The sequence below is a fragment of the Macrosteles quadrilineatus genome, unplaced genomic scaffold, assembly GCF_028750875.1.
Source record: "Macrosteles quadrilineatus isolate MER2022 unplaced genomic scaffold, UCM_ALF_1.0 Scaffold_6__1_contigs__length_79288215, whole genome shotgun sequence".
Lineage (NCBI taxonomy): Eukaryota > Metazoa > Arthropoda > Insecta > Hemiptera > Cicadellidae > Macrosteles > Macrosteles quadrilineatus.
In genome coordinates this window covers 21,526,590-21,554,555 of record NW_026542599.1, presented here as the reverse complement: position 1 = coordinate 21,554,555, position 27,966 = coordinate 21,526,590, and the positions used below count along the sequence as shown (strand labels likewise).

The following is a 27,966-nucleotide window of genomic DNA, read 5'->3' as shown; positions in this document are numbered from 1 at the left end:
GTTATACATTAACTAATACCTACTGTATTACTGCATATATTTGATTAATTTCGTCCGGTGCTAAACCAAAATAGAAAAATAAAATTTGATATGGTAATAAGTAGTTAAAAGTTGTATATCTTTATAAGATTGGATATAGATTGGTATGGCTTTCAAGATGCATTAGTATAATTTATATACCGAAAACTTTAGTTATCGGTGTGGGATAGTTCTATCTATTAGATACAAAATCCTCATATCACTTAAAATATATCGTTCGACAGGTTGAATAGACATTGTTTGCATTTCTGTGATATACTTCTATATTCGATAGTAATGTAATCAAACAACAAACCGTTATAATTTATATTTACCAAATACCCCGATTTATAGGAAAAAATACCCTTTACAGTAATAAAAAAGTAATGATAACAAAGCAGGACTATACCATCAAACTAAATCTATTTTATAACAGTAGGCAAAATAAACTTACTAACCACAATTTTTTAAGAGTTTTAACAATTTATTTTTCCTATGGTCTACTTGTAGTAAGATATTGTGGTCAAAGAAGTTTTGAAAGTTTGTGAAGTCTCGCCGCAACAAAGAGGGAAGTATGTCGCCGTGTGGGAAGCCCTTAACTTGCCTGCTTCAGAATATTTTAACCGTTAAAACAACGTACAAGCACAGCATTTCAGACGTCACTTTTAAGGTATCTTCTGAGTACAGGGTCGATTTAAACACCGCATGAAGTTCAAATGGAAAATTTAATTCAAAGACCACATGTCATACGTAAGGTTGGATGACGTACCATTGTCCGTGTGGTTGAAAAACATTAATTTACTACGATAAAAAGTAGAAATAAAGGTAACTGTGAAAATTGTACTGTCATTTAGGCTACAGATGTTAATTTTCTCATGACAAAATTATTGGGAAAACGTACTGTTTTTGCAGATATTTTATGCAAATGGTAAATTCTCGTTTTGTTTGAAGAAGTTTCCACCAGGAAGGAAAATAAATGCTTACTGTGAACTGTTTTTAACGGATACTTTGAATAACAAACATTGACATTCAAACGATTGTTTGCCTGGATTTCTAAGTCATTCTTACAAACTTTATTTTATACGTTAATGTAGTTTGTTATTACTTTGTAAACGACTAAATGATCGTGAAACATACGTGTACTTTTTTGTAAGGTATAATGACGGTTTTACGATAAAAATATTTTCACAATACGATAATTTAAATAGGTATGCAATGTTATAAGGAATAGATTTTAAAATTTAAATATTTGATACATAAATAAAAAACACAACCGGTATACATTACAGTATTATAAATACTCGTTATGTGTCAATGTTACTACTAAATAAAAAAATCTAATATTAGTAATATCTAATATAAAAAAGTCAGTTCAAATGAGTGCTTACAATGAAAAATAACACACAAAAACATTTTTTAGAAATTTTGACACAGGACATACGGGAAAAACTATGTAGATCTATGTAACATAATAAAAAACCTTAGTTTACTTAATAGAAAAGCTATAGCTCGCATAGTTACTAATAGTTTGATTTTACCGACAATACATATGTTCAAAGTTGAGTTCACAACATCAAAGTAGCTCACTATGGTGAATCTAATACTCACAATGTCACTGATGTTGATGTCACGAAAATATTATGATAGGCTGATTAGTTTGTACACGACCTGCAGTCGTAAAACAATGATGCAACTGTTGTATAGTTTGGGAAAATAAATGTCATGTTTCTGTGAAATATCAAACTAGTGTGTGAACTATTACTTAAACTTCAAAATAATAGGTACACGAGTAATATATGTTCTCTGAATTTGTATGTCTTAGGGTCATAGAGTTTTGAGTGATGCTACAAGCCATTTAAACCTAATTTAGTAATTAATATTGCACTTGTAGTTTTTTTTCGTCCTAGGACACTAGGCACGAGCCCGGAATTGTTTTTCACATTACTTCAGGCTAGACCTAGGGGTTGCGGCATTATCAGATGGATGAAATCCATTGGTGATTTGGCAGGTTTTGAACCCGGTACCTCTGGAACCGAAGTCCCGTGCTCTAACCACTAGACCAGCTCGATCCCCACTTTTAGTAGCCCCCACTCTTGCACTTACAGTTGGCCAACTTATTAAGGTATGGTAAGATGCTAACCGTTACCATATTTAAATAATACTAATTTATTTTTAGGTATAAAATCATAAGAAAAGTTTATTGAAGCAGTATTACACAGTTTCAAGCATTTACAATGTTTACACTTTTGGAGATGTTCGTATATACAATGCGTACATGATACAATTATTTTCCTTTAGCGACTCACTCATTGTATTGATTAGTTAAGGCATGAGCAACGTCTTAATTATCGCATCTCTCGCAAGAACACAAAACTGCTTATTAAAATAAACCAGTTTGTTAATTATGTCTAAAAATGTTCATTCAAGATGTAATTGTTTTCAGACACATTGAGTGATTTCATTACCAAATTGTTTTGAAGAGAACTGAAGAGGTATTTCAAACTATTGATTTTCCTCACCTGAGTCTTCAATTTGATGTTTATTACACACACATACTTTTTCCAAATGTAGGAAGCAGTCGTATATGCACAGAGAGATAACACATTATCACTGTCTCATTATCATCAGCACGTACCGTCACGTACACCTGTACGTGTGAAATACGTGACTTGGTTTCTCTGTAACCATTCATATGTACGTCATCAACTGGTGAAAATCACCCGTTCTGTGGTTTTAAATTACCCTAACATATGTTTGATTACCCTATGCATTTATGAAACTGGACTTATTGCTAAGGAAAGTATACCAGATAACGCACAATTATGCTAAAATGCAAGAGGAAATGCCCTTAAAGGAAATAGTAGCAACCATCTTTTATTTTCAAATAAAAAGCCCACCTGTGCTGGAAGAAGGTCTTACGTTTAATTCCAAATAATTTAAAAACCATTAACAGCATAAAATAAAAACCTAATTGGAAAATCTACTTATAGAAACTGCTCCTTATTCCATTAAAGAGGTGTATCCTCAATTAACTTTATTTTATTGGTAGTTTATAAGTATAGTAAAAATGTAATTTTAAAAGTACTTTTAGCTTATAACTGTATTTACTTTAGGAATTTTGACACTGTTCAATGTACAATGTAAAATTATTGAATAAAGATATTGAAATGAATGAAATGAAATGTAACATAATTATAAACACACGTTGGAAACATTTTTAGTTACCAAAATAATTTAGAAGCTATATAACAGGCGAATCGTTGTTTTACGACTGCAGGTCTTGTACAAACTCATCAGCCTATCATAATATTTTAGTAACATCAACATCAGTGACACTGTGAGTGTTAGCGACAGCTATAACTTTGATGTTACAAACTCAACATTGAACATAATACTGGGTAAATTTTGAAAGTGCAAGTGTAAGTTATAGTTGAAATCAAACAAAGGCAGATTTGTTATTGTATTACAAGAGTAGCCTGCATTAGAAATATCAGGATTTCATTTTTTTTCATTGGCAAATGTTGCACAATATGTATGCACAAATGGCATTAATTGTTGTACATAATCATATTTTTTTACTTCGTCATTGCGCAAACATTAAATACATGGATGTAACGTGAGTATAGTCTTATTATGTAACAAATATTTAAATTATATTAAAACCTAAAAAACCTCAAACAAATTGTTAAGAAAAGTTTGCAGCTTTGTTTAACTTGGTATTTTTCCACATATAGGCCTCAAGACAATATATCGAGCGGAAAAATAGGTCATCAGCTATCGTACTTTAGTAAACTTTACTAATTGAAGTTATTGCCCACCACTAAAAGCGAAACCAGACATTGCTCCTACATATCCGTAGGTTTTCGTGCAACAATCTAAGCCATCAGCTAATCTAAAAACGATTTACTCATTTTATTATCTAGACCATAAACAATCGTATTTGATAAATACCATTATAATCATTGTTGGAAGCGGTTGTCTCCATATCTTGCAAACAATTACTACAGTTCTTGATTTGGACTGGATGTGATGATTTTATAATCTAATAATCTAATAATCTTATAAAGTATCTATTTGCAAATGTTCAAAATAAGAATTTGTTTCCCTCCCTCGTGGAAACTAGTTCAAACAACACGACCATTAAAGTTGCATTAAAATATCATTTGAAAAGGGGTTTGTAATAAAATAAAACTCTAATTCCGGTTTTACCCTGATATAATTTTTACATACAATTAGCTTCCCCGTAGTAGATTAAAGTCACTTATCCACAATTTATACTAAAATTAATTAGTGTATTGTAAATTAGGTAAATGATCATAAAGTAGGTGTGGTTGTGAATAAAAATACTCATCGTTTTGAATACTCGTAATCCTTTTCCGCTCGTGAAGATGATTTACCATTACTTTGGAAAATTTCGTAAAATAATACAACACCTATATTTCTTCTACATTTAAACAATGATAAATTATGTGAATTAATTATCTTATGCAATTTAAACTTCGCTAACAGTTAGTGGCCTCAAATTATTCAATAATTTTAAGACGTTAAGTATTTATTCACAACAAAACTTCATCAATGACAAAGTTTTCGTCTGTATAAACCCAATTAAACAATGGGACACAAGCTTTTATGTCGAATTTGTTGACAATTATTTGGTTTATAAAAAAAATAGATTTCACTCAACGTTTACAAATACATTTTTTATCGTCTTTGTAACACATTTTAACATGAATGAACAATTTGTACGTCATCAACCTTTACATGAGGACATTCAAGATTCTTCAAGATTCACCTATTGGGTCTGATGATGATTGGAGTGTCCAATCGAAATCAATCACCACGTACCATATTTTATGTATATTTACCGTCTTGTGAGTAACAGTATAAAAGTAAATATATGTTTGAAGTGTTATAAGACGTTTCTTTTATTTACTTTTCGTTACAATATGTTTTATTATCATCCATTCCCTGTGGTGTTCAAACCACATGTGCCCCCTAGTTATTTCCTGTCGAATGCTTGATGAAATGCTGTGCAAAAGAACATTGTTTCAATAGTTAAAATATTCTGAAGCAGGTAAGTTGAGGACTTGCCACACGGTGACATACTTCCCTCTTTGTTGAGGTGAAACTTGACAAACTTTCAGAACCTCAATGCCTCACTATATAAGTAGACAATAAGTACTACTTGACATGGTGAAGCTGAGGAGAAACTTTACTTTGATATTCATGCATAATATTTATTGCAAATATCAAAGAATTCGGATAATCCCAAAAGAAAGATTTTTTGTTTTGTTAAAATGCAAGATACAAGATAAAATGATCATTCATTAAACTATTATTTCTTATAACAACTAATTTTTCAAAGTAAGACTATCATACATTTACTCAAAGATTTTTACACTTAAAAAATTATCTTTAAATTTGAAGGTTACAAAGGTATCATACTTTTGGTTAAAAACGAATAATTTACTACAATATAAAATCTCCTAGGACATTACACTCGTTTGTATAGCAAGTTTGTAAATGTTTAAAAGTGTAATTGATATCTCAGAAAGTTAAAGCTAACAATGTAAACAATAAAATGAAATATTGTTATTTGTTGGGAAGTAAAATAAAGTATTGATATTACTAAAACATCTAACTACCACTCCCTTAAAAGCAACTCATTTTATGGAAGCATTAAACCAATTAAATCATAACTATGAGTTAACTCATTTAAATATAGCAATAACGAGTCTGAATTCCAGTTATACCTAAAATACGAGTACTTATTTCGTGCAACAATACAGTATTTTTCTTTGTTTGTGCTAATGATGTCGTAATAGCCAATTTCGCAAAACATCATGAATGAAATCCCTTCAAACGTATTTCACTAAACCAAAACTAATTGAAGCACTTGCCAACATTTTATTCCTCTAGCAACCACTCGTTTTGACGAAGTTTATGATGCTGGTTCGTTTGCAGGTCATTTAAATACTTTTATATTCTAAAACCCTTTATACTAATTAAATGCAAAAACAAACTCTAAATATTCAAATTTATAGCCTCTTTAACATACCTAATTTTATTTATTTTGACGTGTAATTTCCCGAATACGTCTAATTATTAATTTAATACTTTTCAAAGAAATAGCAGCTATACAAAGTAGGTTTTTTAAGCCAAGTATGAATGGAGATGAGTGTAGGATGAGTGGCGCGATCTTGTAGTCGTGTTAGTGACCAAGGCCATCATATTCCTTAGACACAGCTGTTGATAAATAATTCATACAGCTAATGGCAACTAAGGGACCTACAGTTTATAGTAAAATCCGAACCACATTTTCCTTGTAATTAATAAGTTGGTATAATAATCAGAATAATACTGCGGATAGTCATAGTACTCAATAGTGCGGACGTTAATCCACACCAGGGAGTATTGCATCCACAGTGCATGCCTATAAATATCCACAATTCGTGACCTCCTAGTACCTGGATTACAGGACGACGCCACCGTCCCAGTCTATTAGATTAGCTATTAGACTATAACTTCTATTAGACAGATCACATCCAAACTATGATTAGGGAACTAAAAACCGTCAATAATGGATTTTTTGCTACGTAATTAGGTAAGGTGGTTCGAATTAATCATTACTATAGGCCCATCTATTTATAAAAAAATCCTCTTGTCATGGAGATATATGTCTTTATTAGGAACAACTTAAAAAAAATAAATAACTTAGCCTATGCTTTAATTATTATCAATGCCATTATTTGATAACACTACAAATGAAATGATTCAATAATGAATCAAAGATTTAATGTTTTTGATCACACACAATTAACAACAATATACGTATTATTTTTTAACTTAAAAATGTCAAATTCAATATCGGTACAAAATTGATTCACGTTGCCTTTAATGCATAACACCCAACAGTGTCGACTCAAATACATTTTGTATTTGTAAATAGCATATGAAATCAACAACGTGCACAAGTTTGTTTATTGTATTGCCATTGGTTCGTTTATTTAACTTATACTACTGATTTTTTTAGGGTAAATATTTCATGCATGCGCACCAGGTGTAGCAAGTTTTAACACAGTGCATAACATAACGAGTCACTGATATAGTCAGATACATCAACATTTAATTTTATCTCTTCTTTTTTATATAATAATAGTTTTCATAGCATAAACATGTACAATCATCCCATTTATTATAAATTCATTAATAAGTGATCAGTGCATTATAAATAAGTATAACTAAGCAGAAAAACCTCTTCAAGACTTAACTCATCTACGCCAATTTCTATTTTAAAACAAGCTAGCTAGTTATATTAAAGGTTTAATCGAGTTTTAAAGATTTATGAACAATATTTACAGAACAATCATTGTACTGTAAAAGGTTTATTTCATAATTGGTCAAATTATGTTTCCTCCAAGTCTAAATGAATAAGAAACTAGATGACGCAGTTAAAATAAGCAAATGCGGGCCTGAAGATAACAATTTGCTTATCAAAGTTTCTTGTGTCAAGATTGCCTTATTGTTAGGCTCTATTGTAAAATCACCAAAAGCCCGCGTTTGTATAATTCAATTGAATAGAGCTTCGTTTTTAACTTATAGCTAATGAGATGGTACTAAAAAGTCTGATGAATAGTTAGAACTAGGAGAACAAGTTGATTTTTTTTTTTCAATTCAATTTTTTCAGAAAGTTGAATTTTAACCATATTAAGTATTTACTTAACCTAGACATTCCATCCCCATGTTAAAGTTGTATCCAAGTTTTTAATAAAATTTGTCTTAGTTGATGTGAGCCACCTACAGATGGTCTAAATTACTGATTTCTGCCGATTATATGATGGTTTTTACCAAGTCAAACTGATGGAATGACTTATTATGAGCTATAGCAACTGTTGTGACCCAGCAACTATGTCAGTAACGAAAAAATAAGGTACGAAATAGAGTTTTAGACACTAGCGCAATCTGTGACTGGCTCACACAACTACATTCTTTTTTAGTAAAAAATTGCATGTCAAGTGTTTTGTTGATGTATTAATGCTGCAAAGTAATTGGGTTTAATCTGTTTTGTAGCTTTGGAATAAAATGAATAAATAAACGAGGTATACATTGGATTTACTCATAAACCAGTAATTTTGTTATTTGAAAAATTTGTTTAAGTTTGATTACAAATTCGCTGCAGAGTATCTTAAAGACCTGTATTAAGACTAAATTCTTTAATAGAGAAATATACCTCCCATTGACTTTTTATGTAACGTCTGTGTAAACCTTCTTAAGGGTTCTGACCCGTCAAAAACTACTATCTAAAATATTGCTCTATGGTTAAAAATAGTTTATTGTGATAGTGAAATGCTTATTTTATGCGATTAAATCACAAGCGTCCCAAAACAAACTCATAGAGCCATAAACTATGCTAAAGGTTGTGATGTCATGCAACTTTGGCTATTTCGCACGACAAACATCACACTAGGGATATTGGCTAGAAGTAACTTGTTTGCTATCTCAGGTCGTTGATTTATATATCGTTTTCTTATTTCTGCAAGAATCACAGGTAAACTTGCATGCAAAATGGATGGATTAAATCAATAACTAACTTAATTGTTTTTAATTTTAGGGGCAAAGTTTTTGTTATCTGCTATTCGTTTATATCTTTGGTTTGAATATCTGCTCAGTCAATGTATAAGTGTTATTGATCTGACGGTGAATAAAAATTTGTCTAATAGCTTATGAAACAAATATATACACTTATAAAATTTACAAGACGGAAAATATATATGAAAGATTGTAGTGGATTTTTTATTTGGACCAATAAACATTATCGACATAACCAATAGGCACACGATATATTAATTGTCTTGTTAAAACAGCATAAGTGTAAATATATGTTTTAAGTGCTATTACCTGTATTTATATATACCTTCTGTATCTTTGGTTGGTTAGGATTTTTATAAACACATTCTGTTTATGCATACGTTTTGCAGTTAACAATGAAATTCCAAAACATTTGTTTTAGAAAGATGTGCATTTTTTTCCAAAAAGGAAAAACATTTACGTATTTTGTTTAACTAAGTGATAAACTAGTGTTTAATACAACCTGTTTACCTGGTAAACATACCATAAATAGTTTTGTATCATTTTCACTTATACAATACAAACACTATTGTGTGTCTATAGAAAATTTCTGACAATTTCAATAAAAATAGCCAAGAACACACGTTCTATCGAAACAAGTTTAGTGCAATACAGGATTAGTTTTATAGTACTTTATAAAGTTTATTTCAATGCCATTATGTCTTAATACAGCAAGCTATATATTATGTCAAGGTAGTGTTGAAGATACATGGTACGCCTTAACTAACATTTGTCTCCTGGTCTAGACACTGATGCAGACATACACAACAAGCAGCATGCTGTACCGTTAATCATAGAGCCTTTAGATCAATCATGCTTAAATTGTCTAAACACAACACTATTTGAGATATCCTCGTCTATAGCCATTAAAAAATTTTCAATTTAATAGAGCCATGTATGAAGTGGGCTTTAATCATACATGAACGCTTTTCTTTATCCTCAACGAAAACGTTTTAACATCTGGGATATTGTATATGTCCATTAACCATCATGGTATATACTATAAAGGAAGTACTTCAAAGGTATAATCTTGTGCAAAAGGTTTAATTTAATCTGAGACAATTTACTTCTAACTCATACAATGTTTGTGCTTTTGCTCGGCAAAAATAATTAACCAAACGTTTACAGCAAGTTACTTAATCACACTCCTATTTTTTAGTTTAAGTATTCATATGCCTTTAAACTGTCAATTAAACGGATGGTTCCTTTTGATCTACTTATCATGTTGACGACCAAAATTAATTTGCCAACAAAATATTTTTTTAAATATTCTTCTTTATTCTGTAACATGTAAATTGTTTTCAAAAAATAGAGTCAGACCTAACCTAAATTATACATATTTTTAATATTTAAAAATACATCCCACATTTTTCAGTTTACAGCTCTTCAGATAATATATACAACATACGTTACAAACATCACTCTAAGATAAAAAAATAAGAAAAAAAACTACAACTGAGTCTTACAAAATGATAGAAGCAGTACGGAAGATAGGCACATGTTTATTAAAAACATCCAGCAAAGATTTTTCTAATATAATTTTCAGATATATCTTAATTATATTAATCTTGACTATGGTACGAAATGTTGGAGATATGAAACGTTGAATTAATCAAGATAAAATATTAAATGTTAATACCATCATGTGTTTAATGAAATATTTTGCTAACTAGTAAAAATTATAGCTTTTGGTAATCACATTAGTTTTATCGTAGGTATAATTGTCAAGGTTTATTTAATTTTGATACTCTTTCGAAGAATCAATGGCACTGGTTCTACAAAAGATAATTACAACACAAAGGGTTTATCTGGTTATATCACCTGTACACATCTACAAAGCATCATGCATGAATAGACAATTATAAATAACTTTAAACAGGTTTATATATTAGTTTATTATTTATGATGAACTAGTTATGAACATGGGTTTAATATACAAATATGTCATAAAATCATATTTTTATGTCTTGTAATTAGTGTTATGATAGTTACGTTAATATCTTCAAAAGATGTATGCATTATTGGTATATATTTTTTTGTAAATGTTCTATTATGCATGTTAGAGTCATACAATTTATATTTACTTATATCTGTTACGTATAGTGGACAAGCCTGATATTGTCCAAGGATATGTATATCTAATATAACTCATCCATAATTAATTTTGGTAGAAAAAAACCAACTCAAACATTTGGGAAAATGCGCAATCTGAAACATTCTAAACGATTGCTGTTTGTTCCGAATAAGTGAAGCAACAGCAACGTTGGTTCTGAATCTTCCGCCCTATCAATCACATTGCTAAACACATTTATCATTGGCGGGTTTCGAACCCACCACCTGCCGAATACTCTATAAGTGTAGACACGCTCTAAATGAGACTAGTCCCAATTTCCTAAGACAGATTCTTGCGAAGTGTAGCTAGAATATACTGTAGATGGTATAGTAGGACTAACTGCTATTGCATAGTTATACGCATCAAGAAAATGGGGCTAAGTAAATTAATGTATTTACAGTTGGCAAAAGATTAAAGTAGTATGATTACTGTCTCGAACAAGAAATTAAAGTAATTCAAATTGTTCAACATTAATACTTGTATATTGTTATAAAACCAATATATTTACAATGAGTTGAAAGGATTCATTTGCAACATGCAGTCATCCATCCACAATCAATTGACAATAATATAACAGATTTACAGTGAATAGACGGAATCTTGTTAAGTCAAACTTTTAGTCGCTTATTTAAATTGACCTAGTTCTTGGAACAGAACAAAGGCTGAAAATCATAATGACTGACGTCATTACCGTTGTACAAGTTGTCATCGGAAAACTAATTGATGCAGGATAAAATTAGAAAGTTGCAAAAAGTTCTTGGAAAAAAATCAAAAGGTTTTTAGTAAACTATTTTCAAACATTGATCAATTTATCAGTTAAAACTCTAATATAAATGCTCTTACTTGGAAATCTTTACTATAAAGTGATTTTTTGAATACCTTATTTTAGTTTGTCGTAAAAACATTTATAAAGAGGGAGATGTATAATGATAAGATTTACCTCATTTATGTGACTAAACTCCTTTATCCTATATGTGAAATAATGAATTATCTGTCCAATTAAACTGTACTGTGTTATTTTAAGATAGTTTCACTGTATAGTTTAAAAACAGTTAATCATGTTGTTTGAAATATAATTAGTTATATGTAGATTGTTTTTATCTACAACATACACCGATTGTTTGAAGGTAGGATATTTAAGTCTACACCAGTTTACAAGTAAATAATTTAAAAATTAACTACTACCTTTGACTACTTACTTAAAACATATGGACAGGCCATACATATTAATGTGTAATTAAAATCACTGCATCATAGAATTATTAACGACTTCAAAGCTTTATACTTACAGGTATATTCACCCAAGAATTTTAGACTAAGTGTTCATGCTTAGGTTGGTAGACAACGAAGTCATCGCTACTAATGTCAATGTACATGAGATTAACGTAAAGCAATAGCAACATTGATTACCTCGTTTAAATAAAACCCTGGGGAATAACCAATATAATTCATAGTATTGTTCGTCGTCAATCAATATCACCCTTTGTTTATTGCCAACAATGTTTTAATAATGGTAATTGCATTGACTTTTCAGCGAAGTAAATAATTGAAAAGTTTAAATTGAACTAGGAATGGCGGTTCTTTGGTTGAATGTAGTTTATAATAAAATAATATTATTTAAACATTTTAACCTTGAAGCACATTAAAAGCAGTATAACTCATTGTAGTTATACTAAAATAAAATCAATGTCTCATTGCAATATCAATGAGGAAGAATTTAATTTAAATATATTTTTAATTGAATATGAGATTGAAATTATTTTAATGTAAGTTGTGTTGTGTGAAAATATACAATACGAGTTTTTTTATTTGATAATTCAAGGAAGAAACGATTTATATTTGCCACTATGAATCTTTTGTTTAGCAAAAAGTACGAGTATATCTCGACAAGATTAAAATTAATCTTGTTTTTTTTTTAATACTATTTTTTAAAGACAATAATTGAGATACTTTCAAATCTATAGTTGAACTTAACCTTTTTAGAAAAAAAAAATAACTTGGTCTTATTATTTACAAGGAAGAAATATTCTAAATAAATCCATTATTCGTACTTATAAAGCTTGTTTTATATTTAGGCATATTGTTGTTGAAACCCTGTAATTGCATAGACATATTTGTAACTCTGTTGTTTAATCAGTAATGATGACAAGCTTTCAAAATAATAGTTATTGTCACTTATAAAAATCACCACCGTTAAAATACTTAATTGAAAACGAACGCACTTTACATTACGATGCAATATATCATAATGCCACAATATAATAAGCTCACTAATGCTAAAGAGGAACCAACAGTTTGGTTGCATACATTTCCTACGATGATTGTTTATTAATTTGAAAACTTACACGTTAAAAGTGCTTTATGAATGGATTGTTGGATACAAATATTCTTGCTTTAAATGAGATCCAGATAAAATAATTATATAAATAGACTATAGACTTAATTGAAACATGTCAAACATCTGGTACTCACCTATTTCCCAAACCTAGGCCAAGAACCTTAATAAGGTAGGGTAGAGCGAAAATAAGAATTCGGTGATTTATTCGTTGAATTTCGAGTATTTCTTTTACCAGCGCAAAACACGTTTTGACATATTTCGATTTTAAGCCTATTTCAACAATTTAAAACTATATAATCTTGACATGGCTAGTACAAAATGACTAAAACTTCATATAAATAAACATTGTGGATGTGGTAGTACAGTAGTTTTGTTTTTTAATTATATATTTTAAAACTATCCAATTTAACATTTGGTAATCTAATCCACACAGTTGACGGCATAGAAACATGGAGACATTATGTACTTATTTATACTGTAATAAATAATTGGTTGCCTTCTGCAAAGCTAAGTATCACACACGATAATTTAATAATCAACTTTTAGTATTAATTGGGAAATATATTTAAATTTTAAATTATGCTCCTACCTTGCACTGTCCAGCTATGCAGACCCAGCGGTCGGTGTCGTGGCCTATGATGTATCCTCTGCAAGGAGTACCATCCTCTACTGAGGCGTTCAGGGTGGCGTAGAATCGGAACCCCTTCGCCCGACAGTTGAGAGCACACTGGTTGGGAGCTGAAACAATTAAATAAAAATTATAAATAAATTAAATTTGTGACCAATAGTTTTTACGTTTCACCTTTAGCCTACTCTAATCTGCCTTAAAAGTACTTGGAAGCAAGCGGTTATCTTGGATTAATTTCAAACAGCTGTTAAAAAGCTATTTACTATCCCAAAATATATATTTTTTAAATACCGAAGTGATTGTTATAAAATTATAATGTGAGGCACTGTGAGATCAGGATATATCTTTGTAGTTTTGTAATTTGTTTTCAAAGGGAGTCCTTAGAGGCTATCTTGGATTTGCTCACAATAAGACAAAGGTTAATTTCACTCAGCCGCTAAAGAACGATTTACTATCTCAAAATATGTTTTTAAATACTTAAGTTTTTGTAATATAAATAGTTAGGGCACTGTGGGATTTGAAGTTAATTTTTCTTTGAAGTCTTATAATTGTTTTATAAGTTGGAACGTCTAGGCTCAAAGTACTCTTAAGAATTAGATCACACTGGGCCTAAAGGAGTGCGTAATGATCACATAGCTTACACTAATAATTGTAGGATTTGAACATTGGAACTCAGGGACCAAGGTCCCACACCACTACATCAGTTCACTCCTTGTATAGTAATATTCCTACAGTATTCAAGCTGCAGTCAGTTTTAAAACGGAAACGATGTTGTATTTTAACTAAACCCCGACAGAAATCATTAATTTACATCACCTAGCTAACTTGCTTTGATTAATCGATACCCACTGAAATGAAAACTCATTGGCTAACTTCAACGAATGACGTAATGACTGATACATTCTAAGCAATATCATTGTTCTACTCTACATTATTAGCATAACCAAATAAATTAAACAGATACACATAGTTTGCAATTTTCTTCAGTAGACGTTTAAACTTAAGGAAAATAAATCTTATACATCAATTAGTTTAGAAATTGACAACACAATCATATCTAGCTATTTGACAATACTTACATTTTACTTAAACATTTCTGTTAGGTTAAATAGGTATAATAATTCATACTTATGTGAGAGCCAAAGTACTCATACACGACCACAAGTCTCTGCATACCAAACAAAGGCTTTCAAGACGCTTACCACGCTAACGCCCTGCAAGCCGCTTACTTCATTAAGCCTGTAACCTGGAGATGGGAAGAGCTAGTCTCTTGAAAATGTTGTTAATTAGTGAGTTAAAGTAGACAATGTTTAGATGTTTGAAGGGACCCTTTGAGTAAAACATGACTATACCAAAGTATGTACCTGACCTATTCTCACAATATAGGAAACAAGTCTCTAGGCCGGAACAGTTTCACACATTATTAGGTCAGACAGGGATAGACCAGCGGTATTATCATATAGCTACAGAACATTGGTGAATGTCGTGATTTGATCTCGGAACTTTTAGAACGGAATCCTCTAGTTTTTCATTAGATGATTCCATTTCTTAGACTTTGTATGTTTAGCATTCGTACACGTTTAGCGTGCAGATGAAATTCCCAACCATGGAAATAGTCAAAAATTATGTGGAGTCAACTATTCAGTCTCATTCATTCTAAGTCTAACGAAGAAAAATATAAAACAATTGTTTAAAATCTGTCGGCGTTTGTATTGAAATTTTCAACATGAATACAACAGAGGAAAAAAATATTCCTCTTTAACAAAAGTAAATGGTATATTTCAAAGGAAAAAATCGTCAAATATTTTTTATAAATTTAATTATCTATTAGTATTTCTATACAATTCGTGCATTTCAAACGAATACTTGACGACGTAGGATAGTTTAGTCGATTCTAATTTGACATAAAATAATGTTAGTTTAAGATTCTAACGTATTACTAGGATTTCATTCTAATTACACTAGTACCCTAAACAATACATTTAAGTGGAACTATTTTACAACGTAAAAATATTAACCAACACATTCCTGATTCTGATGCTAAACATTTTCTGAATATTGATCATATAAACTTAAGTTTCAAATTACGATACATTTTGCACACAATGAAATAAGAAACGTGTGTTAATACCAAACATTATATCACCATATCAGTACAAAGCACCACATTTCATACCACAATCAAGCTTGGTTCAAACTAATAACCATGCTAAAGCGAACAGCACGACTATGTAAATAATAACTGAGTGTTCAGTTATGCTCTTGTTTGTGCCATATTGCGGAACAAGGCGGGCTGCGTAATTAAAAACAGCTCCGTTGAAATTGCATTTCATTCCCGCATTATTACAGTTTAATTGTATTAGATAATTGAATCGGCCAAAGAAAATAAATTTAGCTTCAGTATGGTGTCTGATCTTTTTTTGATCGCCAAATTATGGCATTTAAAATTCACTCGTGATAATTCTGTTTTAATATTTTTTTTCGTTTTTGAACAAACAATAAAATAATTCATTACTTAAATTTTATTTATATCTCTAACATAACCGGTTCCAGATCCAAAAATCCTGAAAACGCGATTTTTTCGATTTTTATGATGTGAAACTTACCTAATAATCGCTCCAAATAATCTTATCATCGAATGAAATCAGTTTCAAACGGTTAAATTTAATGAGGCTTGCACAATGGATGCTTGGTAAACTTGACGGAAAATAAAACGCTAAAAATAGTATTAACTAGGTATTTATTGAGAAATTCTTATTTTATTTATCGTATAATGTAAGTTGATACTCAATAACTTTGTTTACTGCGCAATCACTAAGCCCATATGTTCCAGGTATTTCATAACCAATTTTAAATACAAAAATAAGTCTTGGAAACTAAATCTGATTTAAGATTTTTTATACGAGTTCACAGAAGTAATTCCGAATACAAAAACATTCTTGGAAATGTTGTATAGATAAATTTTGTGTGACACCGAGTTTTATCCATTTACAAAGTGGTGTTGTTCACGTTAAAATTATTTACTTATTAGTAGTACTGAAGATGGATGACAAAATACCTACAAAACACCTAAAATTCATCATGTAGAACAAAATATGGGTAACATTTCCATATTGAGCTTTTAATACATTTTTCTATGGTGTAAAACAAAATATCTCACGGATTTTTGCAAAAAAAAAGAAAAATACCTTTAATAGGGATGGATTCATCCTTATCTCATTTAACTATCTACTTTACATTACTGGATAGATGAACAGTAAACATATACCACACGATTGCATACATAAAAGACTTCTGTTTTGCGAAATATAACTTTCACTAATCTTTAGACAAATGCCCTCTTTTACAAAATGTAATCAATTCAAATACCATTATATTCAATAAAGCACATCGATTTGAAAAAGTATTTAACTATAGTGTTGAGTAGAATCCAGTACAGGACTTCTGGGAAATCAGTCTGTCGCCGAAAGATAACAACAGTCTAACTGTTGTTCGAAATACATCGAAATACTTCGATGTAAACAATAGTCTACTTATCCTAACAGTAGCATATTAGTGTGTAGTAGTAGGAAAGACTTATGTCCTAAAAATATTCCTAACGTCCTCATATTGCCAATACAATTAGTATACTAGGAGAAGGTTTTATATATTATTATTTTTTATATTGTGTTTGAATAGCTATATGAGTAAGACAACTGTTTATTTTAACGAAAACAACAAACAAAAATAAATAATGTTTGCCATCAATATCGACCTATCAGTTTGAAATAGAAATACTCTGTATCTGTTATATATGCTGAGTTGGTTAAACTTATTGGTTTTAAATTGCCAGCTGTTATCAAATGTTAATATTTGTATTAGATTGCTTACTAATAATTATAACACGTGTTTATTAATTCTAATGAGAGAATGTAAACAAAAGTTAGTAGATTTGTTTGTTGTCTTTTGACCAAAGATGTTAAAATGGTTAAAATAAAATATTGTTATTACCTACTTTCACTGAGTACTAATCTTTGTTGTCAGTTTATTTGTAACAGTATCTGTAATGTAGACAGTGATGAATTAAAACACAAAAGTTTTAGTTAAAAAAAAACGCTCAGTTTTGCAAACACGTCATAACCTTTTTCCATCGTTCTTAAAACAATAAATTTACAAAAGATTATATAGTCCAGGCAAATTAGATCAAATATAGGGTGTGCTCCCCAAAAAATCGTCTAAAGCTGGAAAGTGTTTTAATGCCTTTTGGGGGTCCCAAATAAGAATCCTTTGAGTTTGCGACGGATTCTGACGTCTGCTTAAGTTTTGGGAGTCGAAAAACTATGAAAATTTTGCACTCTTTTCAGTTTTTCGCTTATAACTCCTAAATAACGAATCCTAAGGAAAATGATGTTCAAGGATGTCTTTTAGTGCATTAAATTCCGCTTCGATTGATGCTAAATACGTCAAAATCGGCCGAGCCGTTTAGCCGCTGTAGCTTTTCAAAGTTGGGATATTTTCATCAACATGGCCAAAAGGTTGATTATTTGACCAATTTTCGGCTTACAACTCCTAAACGACGCATGCTATACAAAAATGCACCTGTAGTTAGTTTGGAAAACACAATATTCGGCGTAGAATTATGATTATGAATTACTAGATAGTGGTTTATTCCATGGTTATCATCCAGAGGTTTATCCAAGAATGTGTGAAGGGAAGGGTAGCAAGACCCCCTATGTAATTTTAAATCTAATATTGTTATCTGGGGTTAAAACAATTCTAGGATTCGTCCTAAGCTCCCATTTTTATACGATCCCATCTCTGGACACTCCAAAATGGTGTTAAGCGATTGGAATATACAGGGTGGCTGAAAAGTAATTGCACCCCCCTTAACTTTTCAACCATTTGAGATATTTGAAATCTGTTTGTAGCAACCTTCTTAGCTATAAGGGGCCACAATAATTAAGGTCAATTTTGAAAATTTTGCCCTTAGGGGTAGTGGGGGTAGGGGGTAGCTCAAAATTTTTAAATAGCAAGTATGGTCGAGTTTTGTATAATTTTACAGGTCTTGACGAAACATAACAATTAATATAAAGAAAATAGAAATCGAACCAATAATAACAAAATGGCAGCTAAAAATTATTAAGACAAAGTTTATTAAAAGTAATTTTTAACTTCTAGTTCTTTTGAAACAGCTTGTGTATAAAGGGCTACAATAATTATGGTCAGTTTCGAAAATTTTGCCCTTAGGGGTAGTGGGGGTAGGGGGTAGCTCAACATTTTTAAATAGCAAGTATGGTCGAGTTTTGTATAATTTTACAGGTCTTGACGAAACATAACAATTAATATAAAGAAAATAGAAATCGAACCAATAATAACAAAATGGCAGCTAAAAATTATTAAGACAAAGTTTATTAAAAGTAATTTTGAACTTGAAGTATTTGAAGTAATTTTTAAAAATTACTTTTAATAAACTTTGTCTTAATAATTTTTAGCTGCCATTTTGTTATTATTGGTTCGATTTCTATTTTCTTTATATTAATTGTTATGTTTCGTCAAGACCTGTAAAATTATACAAAACTCGACCATACTTGCTATTTAAAAATTTTGAGCTACCCCCTACCCCCACTACCCCTAAGGGCAAAATTTTCGAAACTGACCATAATTATTGTAGCCCTTTATATCCAAACAAGTTGCCGCAAACCAATTTCAAATATCTCAAATAGTTAAAAAGTTAAACGGGGTGTAAGTTAATATTCAGCCACCCTCATGGTTATTTGGATTTGAAACGTTTTAGGGCGCAATTTTGTTATTAGTGGGCCGATTTTGGTTTTATTTATGTCAATTTGTACGTTTTGTCAAGACCTGTAAAATGATACCAAATTCGACTATACTTGTCATTTGAAAAATTTGAGCTACCCCCTACCCCCACTACCCCTAAGGGCAAAATTTTCAAAATTGACCATAATTATTGTGGCTCCTTATAGCTAAGAAGGTTGCCACAAACAGATTTCAAATATCTCAAATGGTTGAAAAGTTAAGGGGGGTGCAATTACTTTTCAGCCACCCTGTATATTCCAATCGCTTAACACCATTTTGGAGTGTCCAGAGATGGGATCGTATAAAAATGGGAGCTTAGGACGAATCCTAGAATTGTTTTAACCCCAGATAACAATATTAGATTTAAAATTACATAGGGGGTCTTGCTTCCCTTCCCTTCACACATTCTTGGATAAACCTCTGGATGATAACCATGGAATAAACCACTATCTAGTAATTCATAATCATAATTCTACGCCGAATATTGTGTTTTCCAAACTAACTACAGGTGCATTTTTGTATAGCATGCGTCGTTTAGGAGTTGTAAGCCGAAAATTGGTCAAATAATCAACCTTTTGGCCATGTTGATGAAAATATCCCAACTTTGAAAAGCTACAGCGGCTAAACGGCTCGGCCGATTTTGACGTATTTAGCATCAATCGAAGCGGAATTTAATGCACTAAAAGACATCTTTGAACATCATTTTCCTTAGGATTCGTTATTTAGGAGTTATAAGCGAAAAACTGAAAAGAGTGCAAAATTTTCATAGTTTTCATTTTCATAGACTCCCAAAACTTAAGCAGACGTCAGAATCCGTCGCAAACTCAAAGGAGTCTTATTTGGGACCCTCAAAAGGCATTAAAACACTTTCCAGCTTTAGACGATTTTTCGGGGAGCATATGTCTAATTTGACTGGGCTATATAGATTTGTTAAAAATTAACCAAAACATTGCATGAATGAGTCTAGGTGATATTGAATATGAAATTTCTTTGCAAAGGTTCTTACCTTCCATGAACGGCTCCCAAGTGTAAGCTCTTCCTAAGAACTCCTGACCGTCGTAGCGCGAACATTGTTCTTGTCTGAAGTCCGTCGTGCCCGGGCATTCCTGGAAAATAAAATATTTTTTAAAGAACAAATTTTAATAATTCAAAGCAATGAATTCCTTTTTTGTCCTTTGTGTTTTGCGGCCTCTTTTAACCTTAAATTTGTCCTTGCGTGGAACGTATCCAACAAAGCAAGGGATGATCCAGTACAGTACGAAGGTGAACTGTACTGATAAAATGTTTGCGGCAGTGACCAGGATCCGAACCCACGACATCGCTGCCTTGGGCACGAAGTCCGTGACGCTACCGAATGAACCGACGAAACACCCCGATGATATATCCTACTTCATCGTAAAGTAGGAGAATTTTGATGAGATCAAAAACTTTAAAGTAAGAAGTTATATGCATCTAGTATTTATAAATATGTTCCATTAATTAATAAACTGTTTTTCATGGATTCAGGTCTTTAGTGAATTTTATGACAAGTAAAAAAACGGTAAAAAGACAAGTAAAAACATCTAAAAGAAATTTGAGAAAAAATAACATAAAATTAAGAGAAATTGAAAGTAATATACCTATAGACAAATCAGTTACTACAATAAAAATAACATATACATCAAAGCCACCATTTTGACCATTTACTTTTAAATTCCATCGACATCAGTATTGCATACATATATAACAATATAAAGATAAAATTACAATATTACCCATGTTATTCAATACATGGTTTGTAAAGATTATTTAATCTGGTTTTATATTACACAAACGTTTCTAACATCTATCAGTTGATAAGAATATCGTATGAAAATATATGGTAATTCTGGGTAGCCTATATTAGTTTTCGGTTTGCGGCTTTCCCGGCAATAAAACACAAATAAAGTCTTTATCGATAAGAAAATGTTTGAACACAAAAAATGTGTGATGGCTTTTAATTTAATTTAATTCTTTTTAGTTTTTTTAGGGCGATTTGACCATTTACTTTTAAATTCCATCGACATCAGTATTGCATACATATATAACAATATAAAGATAAAATTACAATATTACCCATGTTATTCAATACATGGTTTGTAAAGATTATTTAATCTGGTTTTATATTACACAAACGTTTCTAACATCTATCAGTTGATAAGAATATCGTATGAAAATATATGGTAATTCTGGGTAGCCTATATTAGTTTTCGGTTTGCGGCTTTCCCGGCAATAAAACACAAATAAAGTCTTTATCGATAAGAAAATGTTTGAACACAAAAAATGTGTGATGGCTTTTAATTTAATTTAATTCTTTTTAGTTTTTTTAGGGCGATTCTAGTTACTTAATTAATTAAACAGGACTCTTTCTAGTAAAATATGTATTTCCTATAAAATAAGGAGACATTTCTTTAGAAAGGCAGCAGCGTTAATTGTTTAGTTAAAATTAACAGACCTCCCTTGTTACTCGTCTTCAGTTTGGAGATGCTATTTATCTTTTATAGCTCTTGCAGTTGGAGCGACGGGTAGCAATGATGACATAGCAGAGGTAAAGGTTTTTCATGGTATATAGATTATCACCATCAGTGCCCTTAAAACTAACAGAATACCTCCTTCATTAGCATCGTACGTGTTATTAAATTACCTGAAAGTACAAAAAAACACGCCAAATAACACTTGTAATAATATATTTACACTTATACCGTTTTCTCACTAGACGATAATAATACATAAAAGATGGTAAGTGGTGATCGATTTCAATTGGACACTCAAATCATCAGACCCTATCGGCGAATAAATAATTTGTCATTAGAATATTGGGTCTAATGATAATGTGAGTGTCCAATCGAAATCAATCTCCACTTGCCATATGTTTATATGTATAAGTGTAAATATATTATTAAAAGTGTTATTTGACGAGTTTGTTGTACTTTCAGGCAAAACTAACAGATAAAACCTAGCAACAATAATACTAAACTATTAATGAATGAAGTTTCAAAACAAGTGTAAATAGAATGGGTGTCAAAAACTGTAAAATCTATAAAAAAATATTAAATTGTTTTATGGCTTATATGGTTATCTTTCGATACAAGTTATACAAAGGTGTAAAATTGCTTATGATTCATAGCTTATTTAGACCGATGCACACCTAACTAAAAGTTTGTTTTAGAGTAGTAGTTCTTTAATAAGCAACTGAGGTTATTTATACAATAGTATATTTCAATCACTAGAGCGTAAAGTGACTACAAACTAAAGTAGAAACTGAAAATACTTCTCTTGTTAAGATAACCTCTGAAAACGACTTCCAGCTTGTGTCTAATTCTGCTAATGTAAATAACCACCTGTAAAAAAAATGATTCAATTATTTCGTCTTTCGCCTATTACGATTGTGTCAGGCCTACTACTGTACATATACCATTGAAATGTCGAACAATTTACAAGAACAACACTAAGCAAAAATGTTTACTAATAAATCAATCGATTAATAATTTGGATCTATGCGATTGGTACAATCAAAATGAATAACAGTTTATGCCAGCTTATTTTTACTCCCTATGACAATTAAAGGCTGTTTTACTCCATTTGGAGTAAAGCTTATACATTAGACCCGCGATGATTGTATAAAAACGTTTGTAAAAATTAAAAAAAAAATAACTTTAAAACAACCAAAACAAACAGAATAGTTTTTGAACATATTTATCTTCATTAATATGAGGCTACTTCATATTTTTCCAACTATTGAAATTATGCATACTAATAATCAATATTAACATTACATTGAAAAATAATTGGTTATTTGTGAAAAAATTCGTATTTCTATTAACAGTTTGAATTGTCTTTAACTTAAGCCTTGGTATAAGAAGCTTGCTTGATAAACATGAGGATTTAGCAGTGAAAAGGTTTGAAATATGATACACTTTGGACTGTTACCCGGTTGAGGTAGTGAGCTGCGTTTCTTTTATTCAAAAGGCATCAGAACCATCTTTCACACGTTTTTATAAGGCAAGCCTTTCTGACTTTTGAAATTCACGTAATGAAATTATTTAAATTACTTCAAATGCCAAATATTTTATATGGAGATTAAATGACAAAGTTATATATTACTTGTCAAATGTTTGGATATGAATTCTTGTTGGTTTTACCAATGACAATAATAATAGTAGGAAAAATACTTGTGAACGTTTGGTTATAAGTTTATCGGGAACTGTCAACTATAACATTGTATAATTGGGTAATTTGTAGTTATTTATTACGAAAGAAGTATGTTATTCTTCTACTCTTTAACGGTCATATTTAATAAATACTTATAAGTATTAAAATAATATTATACTTGTTCTAGTGATCCTAAGAGACATTGCTATGGTATACTATGTAAAACCTTAGTAACTATCGTCCGTTGCGTAACAGTACAGTTGCAATCCAATCATATTGAAATATGATACATCATCTAAATATATTCTTTCGATGATCATATTCACTTGTTATTTTTACATTTAACTTATGTTTAAAATGTTTTATAACATGTAAAATCTATGTGTTTGAATCTATTATTTAAAAACATGACTAATAAATTTTTAGTCAAATTTAATGGTACACTACATGATTATAGAATGATAAAAGATTTTCGTTACAATACTGTAAAACGACATGTTTCCTAGCAATTTATCACCTATGAAAATGTATCATTACATTTTATATTACGGCAAAAGAACGTTTAATACGCGAAAGTAATGTTTACTATCTTTTTTGGATTTTACCGACGTAAACAAACAAATATTTGTTATTGTTTTATCAACTGTTTCAATTTTCAACAAGTAAACTAAAAATATATTTAAAATCGGATTCATAACCTAAAATATTCTATGCGTTTTGTAATGAAGAAAATAATTATTCTTTGTAGCGAAAAGTAACGTTCAAAACACGAGTCAAAATGGGTCAATACATATTCTTGACCACTTCAAACTTGGTCTCAAATATTTAATTACTCATTTTCTACTTTTTTTATGAGATATACTATAGTAATGTGGCGTGTTTAAATAAAAAAAGCGTACCTACAGATATAAACCTATTTGCGAGCAATATTGTTTTTTTATACTTAATCAAATTGAACTTACAAGAATATTATACTATATTGTATCGCTATTATAATTAGTACATGCTGTTAGTGAACATACGCTTGACAAATTTAATGTTCTTATCCCCCCTCTATAAGTACAAAATGTATTAGATGAAACGAAATTGTGGAAGCAGTAAAAGGTGTTGTTTTATTCAAAAGTGCAACCTTAAGCGTCCTCGCTTTTCTTTACGAGAGGATCAGACAAAGACATTTTCAAGCTTCAAAACCATCTTTTTGTACTTGCTATAAATGAATAAGATAAAATATAATGGGAGGACTTTTCCGCTGAATTTAAGATGATGAAGTAGACATTCCATCAAAAATGACGAGTTGTTGCCTGTTTTTCATCCAGATAGAAAAAGTTAAATGATCAACCAATTGAGTGCTCTGGTCTAGAATGTATACGTATTTGTTATTGAGACAGTTGTGACATAAAGAAAACATTGCCTAAAATAAGTTGTCCAGTTGGTATAAATTGGATAAAAAATAATTTATTACAGTAAACTATGTCAGTTCCATTGGTTTTAATATACAATAAAATAATAGACGAAACCTTTACAAACTATATTAAAAGTTGTCAAAAGAGCAAAATATAACATTATTTTCAATGAATGAAAAAAATACTAAATTTATTATAACTCAATGAACATAATAATAATAATAATGAGGTTAAAAAAATCTATAATTATATTACTTAATTACTTTTACTCCTATGAACAAGTATTGAAATAAACATGTGTAAAAATAAATGTTTAACAAACATCTTGGGGGGTAAAATGTCCCTAACTTTACTTCCAAACCAACTGAAAAATAGAAACGTAAAAACTAAATATTCCCGCCTTTAGCTTAAGAAGACCTTAAACTTGTATTTTCCGACTACATTGATTCATTTACGATTTATATTCCTAATTTAATTTTCGGCTAAAACCTTCCAAGTAATGGTATAAAGAATACAGTTGTAATATGACGAAACTGTTACAGACCCAACATAACATGAAATCACGGCTTTACTGTGCGTTTCCCTGGCCATGAATACAGAAGACCAATTAAAACCTGACACCTCTCCTCTTTGTTTTATCTTAATATCTTCATTAAATTTAAATGCAGAGGTTTTTTTTTAAGTACACCCAGCAATAAAGTGGTTTAAAAAGGTACTAAAAGCTAAGAAATTGAAATAGCAAGTAAATTAATTGAACGTCGTGATATTGTGAATTGAACTCAGTTGAATAAATAACAAATATATCTGTACCATGGGTTGTTTTATAGTAAATTCATGTTTTTAAGTATATTGTTTTTTACTATTTGCTGTTTATTAAACCAAATTACATTATGCACTTTTTTTAGGAAGGAATCAATACAAATGTCTATATTACGGTTAAGTGATCAAATCAGCTAGTCATAGTAGACTTTTATTAAAACAGCACATTAACCACCTTTTTTAAACCACATTCAAAGCCTGGACGTGATCACCACAACATTCTATTAGTTTTGCTTTTATAAATGTAAAACATATCGTAGGCAATGTAGATATGTGATTTTCCGAGATTTGAATTACAAACGAATACTAGTAGGTCTAAGTATTGTATTCGTATTACTAGTAGGACGAATACAGTGCGTGGCACTGACTTAAAACAAATGACTGAAGACAACAAATAATAACAAACTTATAAAATAAAATATCAAAGGTTTATATTACAATTTTTTGGATATTTCTATTTGTACGTCTCTTTGAAAGTGTGATAAAATTGTAAAGTAAAATTAAAATTTGGTTTCGCTATCCAAAAGATTATTAAAACTGAAGTACCACATAAATATATCAGATAGCTATTCAGACAGGTTATGAATTATTCGCTTTGAGTACCTCATCACTCTTTGCAATGGATTTGAATTGCTTTGATAGGATTTTCTTTTGTAATCGACTATGAATGAAATGTTATTCATATTTTTTTATATCATTATATATCATATCTCGAAATCGTTTGGTTGTTTAAACAAAATAAAAATAAAATGCAAAGCGGTGAAAAAATCTGTTACTTGTTTGATTCCTGTACACATTTATTATTTATTTCATTGTACAGCTGCCCACGTATTTATATGAATACATATACAATTGTAATTGCTTATAAATTATGTAACGGTCTTGGCCGTTAGAATGGAAATAATAATGTTTATATTTTAACTATATTATACTTTTTCAATTCGATCAAGAAAGCAGAATTTTGGTTGGATGCCTCTAAATTTATTTTGCATTAGCAAGAAGAAATATGGTAATAAAGTTTTATATTTATGTTTTGGTTATTTTTAAGAAAATATGAATATCCTAAGGTCTTTTAATTTGTTTGATTTTGAGACCACTGAAAATTGAAAAATGTATCTTGGGAAATTGAATTTTTGAAAGGTCATTGCCCTTAGTTGTCATGAGAGAAACGTGCATAATAAACATGGGAATTTAGAAGTGTAAATGTTTGGAATATTTTATACTCTTGAGCCCAGACTGTTACAGGCCTGAGGTAGTGAGCTGCGTTTCTTTTATTCAAAAGACATCAAAAGCATCTTTCCCTCGGTTTTATAAGGCAAGCTTGCCTTACTTTAACAAACGAATAGTTTTTAAATTTACATTTTTGAGAGGTTCTTCAGTAGACTAACAGTTTAACTGTGTTCGAAATCAATTAAGTTATTATGAAACAATTAACTCTTTATGAACTGAGCTTACTAGCTGACTATAATTTTAGATACATGTATTAAGTGCTAAAAAAATTGCAAATATTTGTTTACTCTAACGGCTGTGTGACAACTGTACCGTTTGTGTAGCAGAGAGAAGTTTCACTGAATGCACCTCAAAATACTTTAAATAAAATGAAATAACAGGTAACTGAATTTTAATTTCTCTCCTATTATGAATATATAATATCGCTATTGCTTTCTATAACAAACTGAATAAAAAACACTGTTTTGTGAGATTTAACAAAGAAAAGTAGTTCGTAGTAGTTCCTTTGTAAAACAAATCAATTTTCATGAAATGTAGAAAATTGTTGAATAGTTTCCGTTACAATTGAAGAACACTTCCTAATTAGCCACTTTACCTTTGGGACAAGAGTTACCCAGATAAAGCCTGTATGGGATGAAGATAAGCTTGTATTGTTCGATTAAAAAAGTTAAAAACACGTTTGTACGTAATGGAATAAATAACAAAGCTACAATATGACGAAAGACATTGTTACAGACCCAACATTACATGGAATCACGACTTTACGTGGATTTCCCTGGCCATGAATACAGAAGACCAATTAAAACTTGACACCTCTTCCTTT

At 30.4% G+C, this 27,966-nt stretch overlaps 1 protein-coding gene across 1 annotated transcript in view; it reads right to left on the bottom strand.

The window, feature by feature from the left end:
• Positions 1-27,966, bottom strand: part of LOC128996179 (thrombospondin type-1 domain-containing protein 4-like) — a 521,245-nt gene that overhangs the window by 174,234 nt on the left and 319,045 nt on the right. The window contains exons 5-6 of the mRNA XM_054421318.1: positions 20,528-20,627; positions 13,687-13,835 (exon numbers count right to left, since the gene is read on the bottom strand). Coding sequence (XP_054277293.1) covers positions 13,687-13,835; positions 20,528-20,627 — 249 coding nt within the window. The remainder of the gene's footprint in view (positions 1-13,686; positions 13,836-20,527; positions 20,628-27,966) is intronic.